Genomic DNA, 12,411 nt, shown 5'->3' on the forward strand with positions numbered 1-12,411 from the left:
CACTCTGTCTTCGCATGCAAGGATGTCCCTAACTCACCAAGGCTTCGAGACGCATCGGCTCCCCTCACCTGGTTTAGCCAACCAGCTAAATCTGTTCCTAGGATTGTGGCCACTTTCGCCTGCTGACAGCTTCCAGGAGCCACTGGTGAGAGCTGAGCACAGGGTGGGGACCAAAGGCGGACAAACTGTCCTAGAAGGAGCAGGATGAGTCCCCCACTAGAGGTACTGCCCCTCCCAGCACCCCAAACACCCCTTCCAAAGACTCTATAAATATTCCAAAACCTCTCCATATTTTTTGTACTCATCATCATCATCAAACCTTTTATTGGCATCACATACAAACATCCATAGTAAATCAATACAGAATTACCACCTCCCCAATGTCACAGAACATTTGTCAAATGAAAAGAGGCGAAAAAGTCTAACGTTACATCTCTGGGTCATTTTTGTACTCAATTATTGCCTGGTCAATGATTAGTGTGAGTGCGGGGGGTGTGGTTGGGTGTGAATGTATTACTTTATGTGTGTATGAAATCAACCAAAAGTTATACAAATAGTGGGTACAGGAAAAAGCTGTGCCTGTCTTCCTTTGGACATTACGGTTTCTGAAACTGTAACAAGGTTCCCTAAATTTGTGATAAGGTGAGGTTTTTGAAAGCTGAATCTGGAACGCCCATGTGCGGCATTTCCCACCAAATTGATCAGAAGGAAGGTGCCACACCTCTTCCTTTGACCATGAAATGTCACTATTGCTCAGTTAAGTTTTGACAAATTGTTTCTAGGAACTTAAGGTGGGAGAGGAAATTAGATACGCACACTCTTTATAAAAAGGGGGCTGGAACTTATTCTGCCCAGACAGACGGGGTGGACAGACATCCAAGATCCTGTTCTCTGAATATTTCCACTTGAGGGAAAGGTAAGGTTTGTTGGAAGCCAGATTGGAGATTATTTATAAAGAGTAGAGAGGGCATGTTCAGAGAGATTTAAATTAAAATGATTTCCCGCCCCTCAAAGCACCATTGCTGTGATTGTTCATGCTGGATATTACCTGCATTCAGCAAATGTTTGATATTCAGAAACAGCATTTAATAATAATATAATAATTATTTATTATTTATTTTCCCCAGCCACACTGGGCAGCTCCCAACAGAAAGTTAAAAACACGATAAAACATCAAACATTAAAAATTTCCCTAAACTTCATCTAACAAATTTCATGAGTCACTAAGGATAATCAAACCTGAAAATTTCAGTTCCTCTCAGCTCCCTTGTTTCCCTTGAATACAGTTCTCCACATCACTTTGCAATTTTTTAAAATCCTCTTGAAAATTTATCATTTTAGTGCACATTTTTGCAGAGCAATTTCGCTATTTTCTCCAGTATAGACATTTTTAATGCAGACTTTATCTCGGTGTATGCATTTCACACATTACTTGGCTGCAGAATTGCATTTGATCCAACACAACTAGGTTTCAGTTGCCCAGGAAGTCAAATTTTGCGGTCCTTTAAGAGCGGTGAAATTACTGAGACAGAGCAACTGGTGTTGGAAGGGACCCAAGGGTCATCTAGTCCAACCCCCTTGCAATGCAGGAATCACAGCTAAAGCATCCATCCAATCTCTGCTCCCATCACCACCATCGCACATAGAGCTTAATGCAAAAATGGAATGAAATTAACATGTATTTTAGAAAAATATGTACTAAATGTGTGTGTTTAGCAGGTGTATATATTTGGGGAGATGTGTGCATTTTGAAACTTTTTTTAGAGAAAATACTTGAGAGAAAACATACATGAAATTATCTTAGAGGTTCAGGTTGTCTCCTGTGCAGATATGCATCTGATCTCTTTGGTGGCATTGACCGGCCTGGTCTTGCTGAAGACGTTCACCTTGGCCAGGGACCCAGCTCTGGATGAAGCCTGGAGTGACTGGAAGAGGACCCATAATAAAATATACCGTGAGGTGAGTTTGCTCCAACTTAACTAGAATGAACACCATGCTTGTGTCTCAGGAAATCTTGCACTTTGAGCCATGTGCTTCTGAGCATGGGCAGGGTGTAAAGGACTCAGCCTTTGTCCAGCAATAGCAGCAAACACATAGGCAGGGCATGAAAACAATCCCTCTGCCTTCTAACTCCAAGAAAATTGCATGTGCAACAATGCACCAAGACGCACATTCCTCGTCGACTAGTAAGAAATTGGTGCATCCTGGTGCAGCTAAATTCTGATCTGGAACCATTTCCCTGCAACTGGCAGACCCTCCAAGTGTCCCTATTTTCCAGGGACAGTCCTGGATTTACAGAAGCCATCCTGGTTTCTGATTTGATCCTGGAATGTCCCACTTTTCTTTAGAATGTCCTTATTTTAATCAGAGAAATGTTGGAGGGTACAGAATAGGATGTGCCTATTTTCATTGGGAAAACGTCAGAGAGTATGAGCTGAGCTCTTCTGGCCTCAAGGCCTTCTAATTTTTCGAGGCAAGAATGATCTTGGGCTCTGTCCGTTCGTTCTTAACCAAGAGGCTTCCCTGCAGAGGAATGCAGAAGACTTCCGGAGAACCGTCTGGGAGGACAATCTCCATACCATCGAAGAGCACAACCGCGAAGCTGCCCAGGGGAAACACACTTTTCAGATGGCCTTGAACCAGTTCAGCGATTTGGTAAGCAAACTCGGAGTCTGGCTTGCATCATGGATTTTGCAGCTAGTCAATCCTCTCTCAGCCCAATAGTCAAGCTTATAATTCTGCTCAGTCCTCTCCTTGTAGCTCCTACGCTGAGGTCCAAAACTAGGTATTTTGGAGCCTGGGACAAATAACATGAAAAGCACCCTTAAACCAAATATGTATTTTATAACATAAGACATTAACAGCAATTACAATGAAAATCATGTACGTTTCCAGGTTTGGGTAAGACTGAACTAGTGAATATTATTATTATTATTATTATTATTAAAATAAATAGCTTTATTGTTATGCTAGCCAAAGGCCATGACAAATTGAAAACTAGAACACAAAACAGAAAAATAAAGCACACGTTACATACTACTTAGGGCTGTCTAGGCTTAAGCTAGATGAAAACACATAACTAGGAGATTCTGTGCTGCATATAATAGTCCCTGTTTAGACCTCTGCATCCCCTTTGCAGTTCCTAGTGAATATTCATGAATTATTTTTAGGAGGTCTAAACTGGTTGTTGACTCTGGAGTTGCAACAGGCAGCCTGGGAGGTTGGGGCAGCCCAGCCCATTTCACCGCCTGAAGCAAACTGGAAAGGGGCCTCCCTGCTCCTGCGAAGCCTGGTTTACCGGGGGGGGGGGGGCACAGCTACTTCTGGCGAGATTGACATGGACGACTCTCCTCTGCTCCCCAGACAAAAGAAGAATTTAAGGAGAAGCTGAATGGGCTCCGCCCTGACCTGCCCAGGCAGCAGGGGGGCGGCGCAACCGTGCACGAAAAATCTGGCACTCTGGCGCTCCCTGAATTCGTGGACTGGCGCAACACAGGTTGTGTCACCCCCGTGAAGGATCAGGTGAGAAGAAGGCTGCGTGGGAGGGAAGGCTTGAAGGACCAGGCCAGGGACTCAAGGTGTGCTGCAATGATGAGAATCCCTCAGGTGGGGGTAGCGATGTCAGAAGGTCCCCCCCATCTGAATCAAAAGGGACCCGGAGGGTCTAGTCCAGTGGCGGCGAACCTTTTAGAGACCGGGTGCCCAAACTGCAACCCAAAACCCACTTATTTATTGCAAAGTGCCAACACGGCAATTTAATATGGGATAATAATGATTATCTGCATGCACACATACATACAAATAAATAAATATAAATAAATAAACCCAGCCAGATGGGCAGGGTATTATTATTATTATTAGTATTATATTTTGTTTTTTATTTTTTGTTACTGGCAGCCCAGCAGCTGCAGCACTTGTGTGTCTTGCGAAGCAGGCTCTTAGGCAGAGCGCTCTTGGGATACTTTCCTTGTGCGCGCGCATGTGTGTAGATGTCTGTCTGGTTCTCTCTCTCTGCGGCCCCTTCGGTGCTTCTCTCTGGGGCATCAGAAAAGCAGAGTGGGAAAAGACAGACAGACAGACAGAGGACTAAGCGGGGGATGTGGGGAACCTGTGGCTGGCGAGCGACCGACCCGTTCACCAGGGAAGCTGGTGTGGCTCTCTTGGGTTGGGGTTTGGGTGGGCAGGAAGGAGAACTGCGGCTCCTTGGGCTTCGCCGCCTCCTGCTGTGAGGCGTCTCCAAGGAGCATCTGCCTCCCCCCCTTCCCTTCTCCCTCCTTCCGCGCCCGCCCTCTCCCTGGCTCTCCCTCTTGTGAGTCGAGGACCCTCCACCCGCATAGGATTATAATAAGACACACAGACACATTATTTTAGGTTAATGGGCAGAATTAGGCCACAACTTTTATTGCTTACAGCATGTGAGTAGCATTGACTCCACCCCGCACAGCCGAGAGTCATATCAGGGTTACCACCCAATGGGAGGAGCTTGTTGATGCAAATACAACTGGAAGCAACCCCATGACGTCACCGGGGGTCGTGCCATGGCCCCAGCCACCAGTAGGGCATCGGACAGGATCCATGACCACCAGATTCCTTTAACGGAATACCCAAAAGAGGAGGGGTAGATGATGGCGCATACCCAATCCTCCAACACAGCACACCTGTTCCAATGCCTAACTGCCAATACCAGAAAGTTGTGACAAATTGCTAAAAGGTAGGCGAAAAAACCAAGAGGCTGGTGCCAATCTGCCAAATAGATAAAAAAGTCCTACCGGGCCCCTTGGGCAACCAAGGCAACCAACCGAAGTCCATAGCAAGGTCAATATGCAGAGGAAACTGACCTAAAGGGAGGGAGGGCGGGAGATCCGAAGAAAGCAGGAACAGGCTGGGGGCAGAGCGCTGCCGCGGCTGTTTAAATGCAGCTAGCCCCGCCCACCAGCTGGCCCTATTGGTTGGCTGGGAGGCTTGGCCGCGGCAGCAGAACCAATCAGGAGCGAATACGGCTCCCTGCGGGAGGCTGCTCCCACTCACAGCCCCTCCCCTCTGGGAGGAAGAGAGGCTTCCCCAGCAGAGGCAAAAGAGCAGCCTCCTTCTGGCTTCCAAACGGGGGGGGGGGGGGGGAGGCAGGGAAACCAGTCTGGTGCCAAAGCCAGGCAGAAGCATCCCGAGGTGGCCCCGCGAAGCGCCCCCCTCGCTGGCATCGCAGGGCTGCCCCCCCACCCCACATCTTGGAAACAGCAGCACAGCCTGAGCCCCCTGTTTGCCCTCAAGAGACAGACCCTTCTGTTACTCGATGGCTTGCTGAGCTGGCGCTCCCCGCCAAAATAAAAAATAAAAATCCAAACCCACGCCATCACAACCCACTGTCTCCATGCTTCCTTACCCAGCGCCCTGTCTGTTTTAAATGGCGGCATGGGGTGGGGGGAACTGGTTGGCCAGCACACAGCTCTCCCCGATGCTACTACTGCGGGTGGTGTGCACTCAAGGGAGAGTTTCCTGCCCGCGTTGGCGTGGCGGGGGAGAGGCTGTCCCTTTGCCCACCCCCAGCAACGGCCCTGCTGGGGCTATGGCGCCATCAGAGAGGGCTCTGAGTGCCCACTCTGGCACACATGCCATAGGTTCGCCGCCACTGCTCTAGTCCAACCCCCTTGCAAAGGAGGCTTAGTTTGGTCAAAATCAACGCTAAATACATTTCTTCCGATAAATGAACCGCCATAGTCACTAGAGAGCCGTAGAAATTTGTGTCTTGGGCCTTTTAGACTCATCTACCCATGTTCTATCTGAAACCAAATGGGCTCATTGGTTGCCAGCTGTGAAATTATCCAAAACCAAAGGGGCACAGTGGTTGCCAGATGTGATTTTCTTCAACTCTCTTACCCCACTAATCTGCTCCTGAGATAAATGGGGAGTCCCAGCATCTGTCAGATTCCTGCCCCAGCTTCATTCATTTCCCCACTTTCTTAACCGAAGGCCCGGGAGTATAGAGGAAGAGCAAATTGCCCGAGGTGAGTCTGCTGCAGAGAGTGTGGCGCAGACCCTGACCCACCTCTGAGCACCAAATCAAACTGTTTTTCCCCTTCCGCAGGGCAGCTGTGGCTCGTGCTGGGCATTTGCTGCCGTCGGAGCCCTGGAAAGTCTCCTTTGCATTCAGACTCGCAGGCTGATCACGCTGAGTGAACAAAACCTTGTGGACTGTGCTTGGCCACAGGGGAACTATGGCTGCAATGGAGGGTGGCCGAGTCGGGCCTTCCAGTACGTCCTGCAGAACAACGGGATGAACTCAGAACGCGTCTACCCCTACACAGGACAGGTAGCATTCGAACATGACATGCCGTTTTGCAACCATGGGGCATACCCACAGGGGCCTCCCATTTCATTTTACCACCCGAGGCCAAATGGGAAGTGTTTGCAGCCGGAACTCACCATGAACATCTCCCTTGTTCTCTTATGATGGTCACAGCGCTCACCTGAGGGGCCAGAAGTGAGTTTTGGCAAGTTTGGACTGAAGAAAACAAGCCCTGAACTTCTCACCTTTGTCTGTGAGAGACACCAGCTCCAGTGTGGTTTTGCCCTTATAATTATTCATCAAAATATATATTTCTTTCCTCCCTCAATATTTAGTCCATAAGACTTTGAATTCCTCTGGACAATGGGAAGGAGAGAAAGAAACATTTAGTGATAGGCAGGTGGCAAATTTTGGCTCACACCTGTCAATTGCTTGCCACTGCAGTGCCTGGTGGTGGCTATACCACATCCCAAAGAATGGTTACTACTACTACTACTACTACTACTACTACTATTATTATTATTATTATTTCAATACCAGTAATTTCATTATTGGTACCAAACATTAAAAACCATTATAGTAACCAAAGAGGCGAGAGCCCCATTTGAACAGATTTGTTTCCCCCACCAATGACACATGATGGTGCTGTTTATTGGGATGAAGAATAAGAATAAGAAAGCTTCATCAGGACCTCATCTGCATCTGCGTCACATTTAAATGTGCGATGCATTGTACTGTTTTTAAATGGAAATACTGTGTCATTCTGTGAACCACCCTGAGATCTGGGTGGTATGTACGAAATCAATAAACCAAAAAATAATTGTTGGTTTCATAAAAAAAGAATTGTTTCTGCCCTCCCATATACAGAAAACCAAAATATTGGTTACCATTATTTCTGTTATTATAGATGTTATATGGTTGTTTCTTTGTATATATTTCCATTTTTTAGTATATGGATGTTTTAAGATAGTCTATATCTTTAATGCCCAATAAAGGTTTGGAGAAAGAAAATTTCCTATTACTTTGCAGGATGGAAACTGTCGTTTTCAAAGCTCAGACCGAGCGGTCAGGATCCGAGGGTGGGTCGATCTCCCTCAAGATGATGAGAGGGCCCTGGAAGAAGCTGTGGCCTTCAATGTGCCAGTTACTGTTGCGGTGGATGCTTCCTACTTCAACCTTTATGGTTCAGGTAAGGTGTTGAACAGCAGGGGCTGCAACACTCTTGCAAGAATGAGCCCGGTCTCTGGGTGACGTTCAACGCACAGCAGTCACCCATATAGGGAATGTGGAGGAGGCTGGGTTTATGATCGAGCATAAGAATATAAGAAGAGCCTGCTGGATCAGGCCCATATAAGTCCAGCATCCTGTTCTCACAGTGGTGAAACAGATACCCGCAGTGGCATAGCATGCATTGCCAGTGCCCAGGGCAAGGCAAGGACTGCAGCCACTAACCTCATTGCAGATGTCGCATGGGAGGCAACAGGCAGACTTCACTTGCTGCACCCCTGCGGTGGCTGCTTCTAATGGAGGCCACCTGCTGGTCCCTGCGTTTGCCCTCTCAGCTTGGTGAGCTCTCGGTGGGAGCGACTGGCACTCCTTGGTGGGCTTAGCAGTGTCCCAGCAGCACTTGCAATGTGCCTAAGAGGATGGCGTTGGAGAGCAGGCCAGCTCATTTACTTTGAGAGGGAATCCTAAATTTGCTGCCAAATCCCTCAGCTTTTCCTTGAAGGAAGTGTGGAAGGGCAGTGGCTCAGGGACCTGCAACTAAGTCCTACTCAGAGCAGACCAAATGGAAATAAATAGGCTTAAGTTGGTTGTGTCCCTTCATTCAATGGGACCAATGCTGGATAGTGCCCAGAATGTGAGTTGCCTTTTCCAGAGACAACCCAGGAATGTCCTCCCCATCTTCTCTTTCATTCTCACTTTGTCTCCCTCCCCCTTCCCCAACTCCTTCTTTATCCAGGAATCTTTGACTACCCCTGCGGGACCAACCTGAACCACGCCGTGCTGGCAGTTGGCTATGGCGTTCAGAATGGAATTCCTTATTGGATCATAAAGAACAGGTAACGTGGGGAGTCCAGGAGACAGAGAAGGCAGCCTCATCCCCTGACCTTCAGTCTACCTGGCCTGGGCTTCCAACAGCTAAATATTGTGATATACTGATATATGACAATGTCTGAAATCAGGATGGAGCGCTGGAGAGGCACTGGGCATCTTCACGGTTTTTCCAGCATCGTGATTTTTGCATAGCACACACACCTCATGATTTGTGATATATTGCCAGGTCAAAAACTATGAAACTGATATCACAAGATGGACTTCAAATTGGGTTTGGATGATATATCAATATATCACTCAGCCCTACCTGGCACCTAGTAACGGTAATCCTTTTTTGTGCTCCTGTTGCCTCCCCAGACTTTCAGTGGCCACAGGACAAGATCCCACTTCTCAGTGCCCTGCAGAACTGTTGCCAGGCACCAGGTCTGGACAATACAAGCTGGGGCTTGGGTGTCCTCATTTGGACAGATAATATTGAACAGCGATAAGAAACAAAATTAAAGGATGCGCTGGTGATATTTCTGTGGTGGGGACTAAACTGCCCTCAGGCTCAGATGCCCCTTATAGGTCCCCCATAATGCAACGCATGGGTCATTGCAATGCCATGGACTTTTAATTATGAATTAAAGGGTCACCTGTCATTGAATATAACCCAATATAACCTATGCCATCTGCATAGATCCACTTTGGTCCAATTATACCCCCCCCCAACCTCGAATCCACCAACATTTTATTCACTGGATAACCCTAAACTGGTATGGTGCAAGAAATTGGATTCAGTTTGCATCTGAAGGCAAACTGACCCATTTTGCACTTTCTGAAACAATACAGAAACCGCACCCATCCTTTGAAATTTGCCCATATTCGGATTTTACACTGCTGTTCTCCCACCAAGAGATGGGTGAAGTATAGAACATCAAAATGCATATTACTGAATATAACAGAAATGCATTATATTAGGAGATGTTGCTCTGCAAAAATGTGTTTATTGAGGAAAATTCACAGGACAACATGCTTCTGAGTTTTGGGGGTGATTTTTTTTTTTAAAAAATGCAGACTAGATTTAAGACTGGAAAAATGTGGAACTGAGAGGACTGAAACTGACAGATCCATGCACCCAGAGTCTGACTCCACTTTGATTCACCAGACTCTCCTGTCCTTTCCTGTTGAAGCATTTTAGAGAGACCCCCTCCTTCTCTCTCTTGCTTCCATAGCTGGGGACCTTACTGGGGTGAGAACGGCTACATGCGGATGCGAAGAGGCGTCAATCTGTGTGGCGTGGCACGTGTGGCCAGTTACCCCGTGTGACCAGCTAAGGCTCCACAACCCTTCCTTCTGGAATCTTCCAAACTTCAGAGCAACGAATCATCAGGACGCTTCACCTCTTATTTCATAGCTACCAAATAAAGCACTTTGAAATCAAATAATATAGAGTGCCATCTCGATTTTCAGATATTAATAAATACTTAAGCATGCGCTTGGCTGTTTTGTGTGAGTTCTTGCATAAATTCAGCACATTCTGTGTTTTCTGAAGGTTGCATTTAGTTTGGATTTGGGTGAGGATCACATCCAAGGCAATTCTGGGAATCTTCTGATTCGCTGGAGAAGCTCATGGAATCTCTCGGGTCACTGTCATACTCCCCTACGCTCCCCTCGGATTCCTCTCCTTCGCTCTCCATTTCCTCTCTCCCCTGTGCTTCTGCTCCTGAGCCCCTGACACACATCAGCTAGGAACTCCCCCGGGGTCACCCATTGGGGGCGTGCCTTAGGCCCTCACCTCCCCAGGCTTTGGACAGGCCACGCCCCCCGGAATCCTTTATCGGACTACCCTTCAATATGCAGGGCAGGTGATGGCGCTACCTCCCCTCTTCTATCTACAGAACTATATGAATGCCTAACTGCCAATACCCAGAAAGTTCTGAGGATTTGCTACGAGGTAGGCGAAAACCAAGCGGCTGGTGCCAATTTGCCAAGTGCAAAAATTCCTACCAGGCCCCTCAATGGCGACCAACCGAGGTCCATAGCAAGGTCAGGGAACGAAAACCTTATAGGGTGGGAGGGTGGGAAACAGGAACAGCTGGCAGGCAGGGAAAGAGGGAGATCCCCGGCCGTGTCCTGCCTTAAGTAGGGCAGGCCACACCCCCAGAGCCAGCCAATTGGCTGGCCAGGGGATGACGCGGCTGGGAATCCCCCCAATTGCTCCAGCCGCCACGCACATGGTGGGGCCGTGAAGCCCACAACTCCACCTCTTTTTAGGGCGGAAGTGGCTTTAGAGAAGGCAAATGTTGGAAAACAAGCAAGGCAATAAGGACATGTCCATGCAAGGACAAAGACCCCTTTCTACCAATAGGGGCACAGCAGAGACCGCAGGGGAGGGCGAGGGAGAAGAAGACACATAAAGAAAGCAGATGACGGTATCACCTGGTGTCCTTTGTCCAGCCTTGGGAGATGACTCCACTGGACTATTCAAACCAGCCTGAATAAACCTGTGTTTTCCCACTCGCTTGTTGTCCTGTTTGGCTGGAGAAATGGACTAGTTGGGCCTTTGTTGCTGCAGGGCTCTTCTTTGGTCCTTGTGAGCAAAGTTCAAGCCAAACTCCCCCCTCCCAAACTCACACATTGACTTATGTCAAACTTTGGATGTTTAACACAAGCATGTTTATCTCCAGCTCTGCAGCTGATGCTTGAGCCATTCAAGACTCCAAAAAGTTGCAGGTGAAATTTTATCCATGTATAATCATCTAAATCATAGTGATTTCTTCTTTTAAAGCTCAAGAGATATTTCTGGAGGTGGCGTAAGCCTCGGAAGCAACAACAACATGACAATATTAATTGCACTGTGACAAGAGAGGAGAAAGCTGGGGCAGAGAACATTTTCTGTGTCGGAGACACGTAGAGTCAAGATTTAGAGCTTAGAGATATAGTGCTTAATACTTCTGAAGCCAGATCTGAGCTTCACCCTGATCAAGAAAGTCTCTGTCACTTGGGTCTCACCAGAGTTTTCTCTTCTTCTGCTTCCCTGGTCTAGGAAATAAGAGGAGCTGCTGACAATACTGTTGTAGGAAGGAGAGTCAGAATGAGACCCCTGTTCCTCCTCCTCCTGCTTTTAATGATGCCCCATGGAGTCTGTGGGAACCAGAGGGCAAAGTGTCCTTTAAATCTGGTCAGGGATGAAACAGATGCTCGCAATTACTACAGGCCTGGAGACTTTCTCATCAGTGGGATCGTATCTTCAAAACTTTACCTAAAACAAGCTGCTGTATTGAGGTGTTTGGTGTTTCACCTCCCTCCATAAAACTGGCTCCTCGCTCACTGTTTTTGAGCCCCTTTGAAGCAGCAACTTCCAACTACAGTGGTACCTTGGGCTACAGACGCTTCAGGTTACAGATGCTTCAGGTTACAGACTCGGCTAACCCAGAAATAGTACCTTGAGTTAAGAACTTTGCTTCAGGATGAGAACAGAAATTGCGTGGCAGAGGCAGTGGGAGGCCCCATTAGCTAAAGTGGTGCTTCAGGTTAAGAACAGTTTCAGGTTAAGAATGGACCTCCAGAACAAATTAAGTTCTTACCCGAGGTTCCACTGTATTAGGAAGGGTTGTAAGCAGAGGAGGTTGAATGTTGGAAGATTTGGGGCAGTGAACGAAACTCCTTCTTCACAAAGTGCAAAGTGGAACTCACGGCCACAGGAGGCAGTAGGATTTAGGCAAATTCATGGAGAGGAGGCGAATGTCCCGGGTCCTCAAATGCTCTGCGCTTCAATCGGGAGAAAGCTGCGCTCGCAGAGCTCAGGCGATGCTGGATTTTGGCAAGCCCACTTGCCACAATGAGGTGATGATCCAGCAAGTGAATCCAAACTCTTTATCGGGTTCCTTGCAGGAGGAAGAACTTTTCCGGAGGGCTGTGTGGGAAAAGAATCTACAAATGATTGAAGAGCACAACTTAGAGACTTCCCAGGGGATGCACACCTATGAGCTGGGCATGAATCACCTTGGTGACTTGGTAAGTGGTCCATACATTGGGCAGACTTTTCTGCATTCATTCCAGACGGGTTGTTTATTGCTGTGGTCAAG

The 12,411-nt window shown here is 47.6% G+C and overlaps 1 protein-coding gene across 1 annotated transcript; it reads left to right on the forward strand.

Moving 5' to 3' along the window:
* Positions 1 to 1,720: 1,720 nt before the first annotated feature.
* LOC128405756 (procathepsin L-like) lies at positions 1,721 to 9,817 on the forward strand. The gene is made up of 7 exons (XM_053372676.1): positions 1,721 to 1,959; positions 2,530 to 2,655; positions 3,364 to 3,522; positions 6,083 to 6,307; positions 7,313 to 7,472; positions 8,247 to 8,346; positions 9,556 to 9,817. Exons 1-7 carry the CDS (start codon positions 1,831 to 1,833, stop codon positions 9,647 to 9,649), a joined length of 993 nt encoding a protein of 330 aa, XP_053228651.1. The 5' UTR covers positions 1,721 to 1,830; the 3' UTR covers positions 9,650 to 9,817.
* The last annotated feature ends 2,594 nt before the right edge of the window (positions 9,818 to 12,411 follow it).

The sequence above is a fragment of the Podarcis raffonei genome, chromosome 18, assembly GCF_027172205.1.
Source record: "Podarcis raffonei isolate rPodRaf1 chromosome 18, rPodRaf1.pri, whole genome shotgun sequence".
Classification (NCBI taxonomy): domain Eukaryota; kingdom Metazoa; phylum Chordata; class Lepidosauria; order Squamata; family Lacertidae; genus Podarcis; species Podarcis raffonei.

What these genes read in the sequence shown, in the direction of transcription:
- LOC128405756 (XM_053372676.1), top strand. Translation starts at nt 1,831, where the DNA reads ATGCATCTGATCTCTTTGGTGGCATTGACCGGCCTGGTCTTGCTGAAG. An exon ending in ATAATAAAATATACCGTGAG is followed by an intron (nt 1,960 to 2,529) that starts GTGAGTTTGCTC and finishes GCTTCCCTGCAG; the next exon opens with AGGAATGCAGAAGACTTCCG. An exon ending in TATTGGATCATAAAGAACAG is followed by an intron (nt 8,347 to 9,555) that starts GTAACGTGGGGA and finishes TTGCTTCCATAG; the next exon opens with CTGGGGACCTTACTGGGGTG.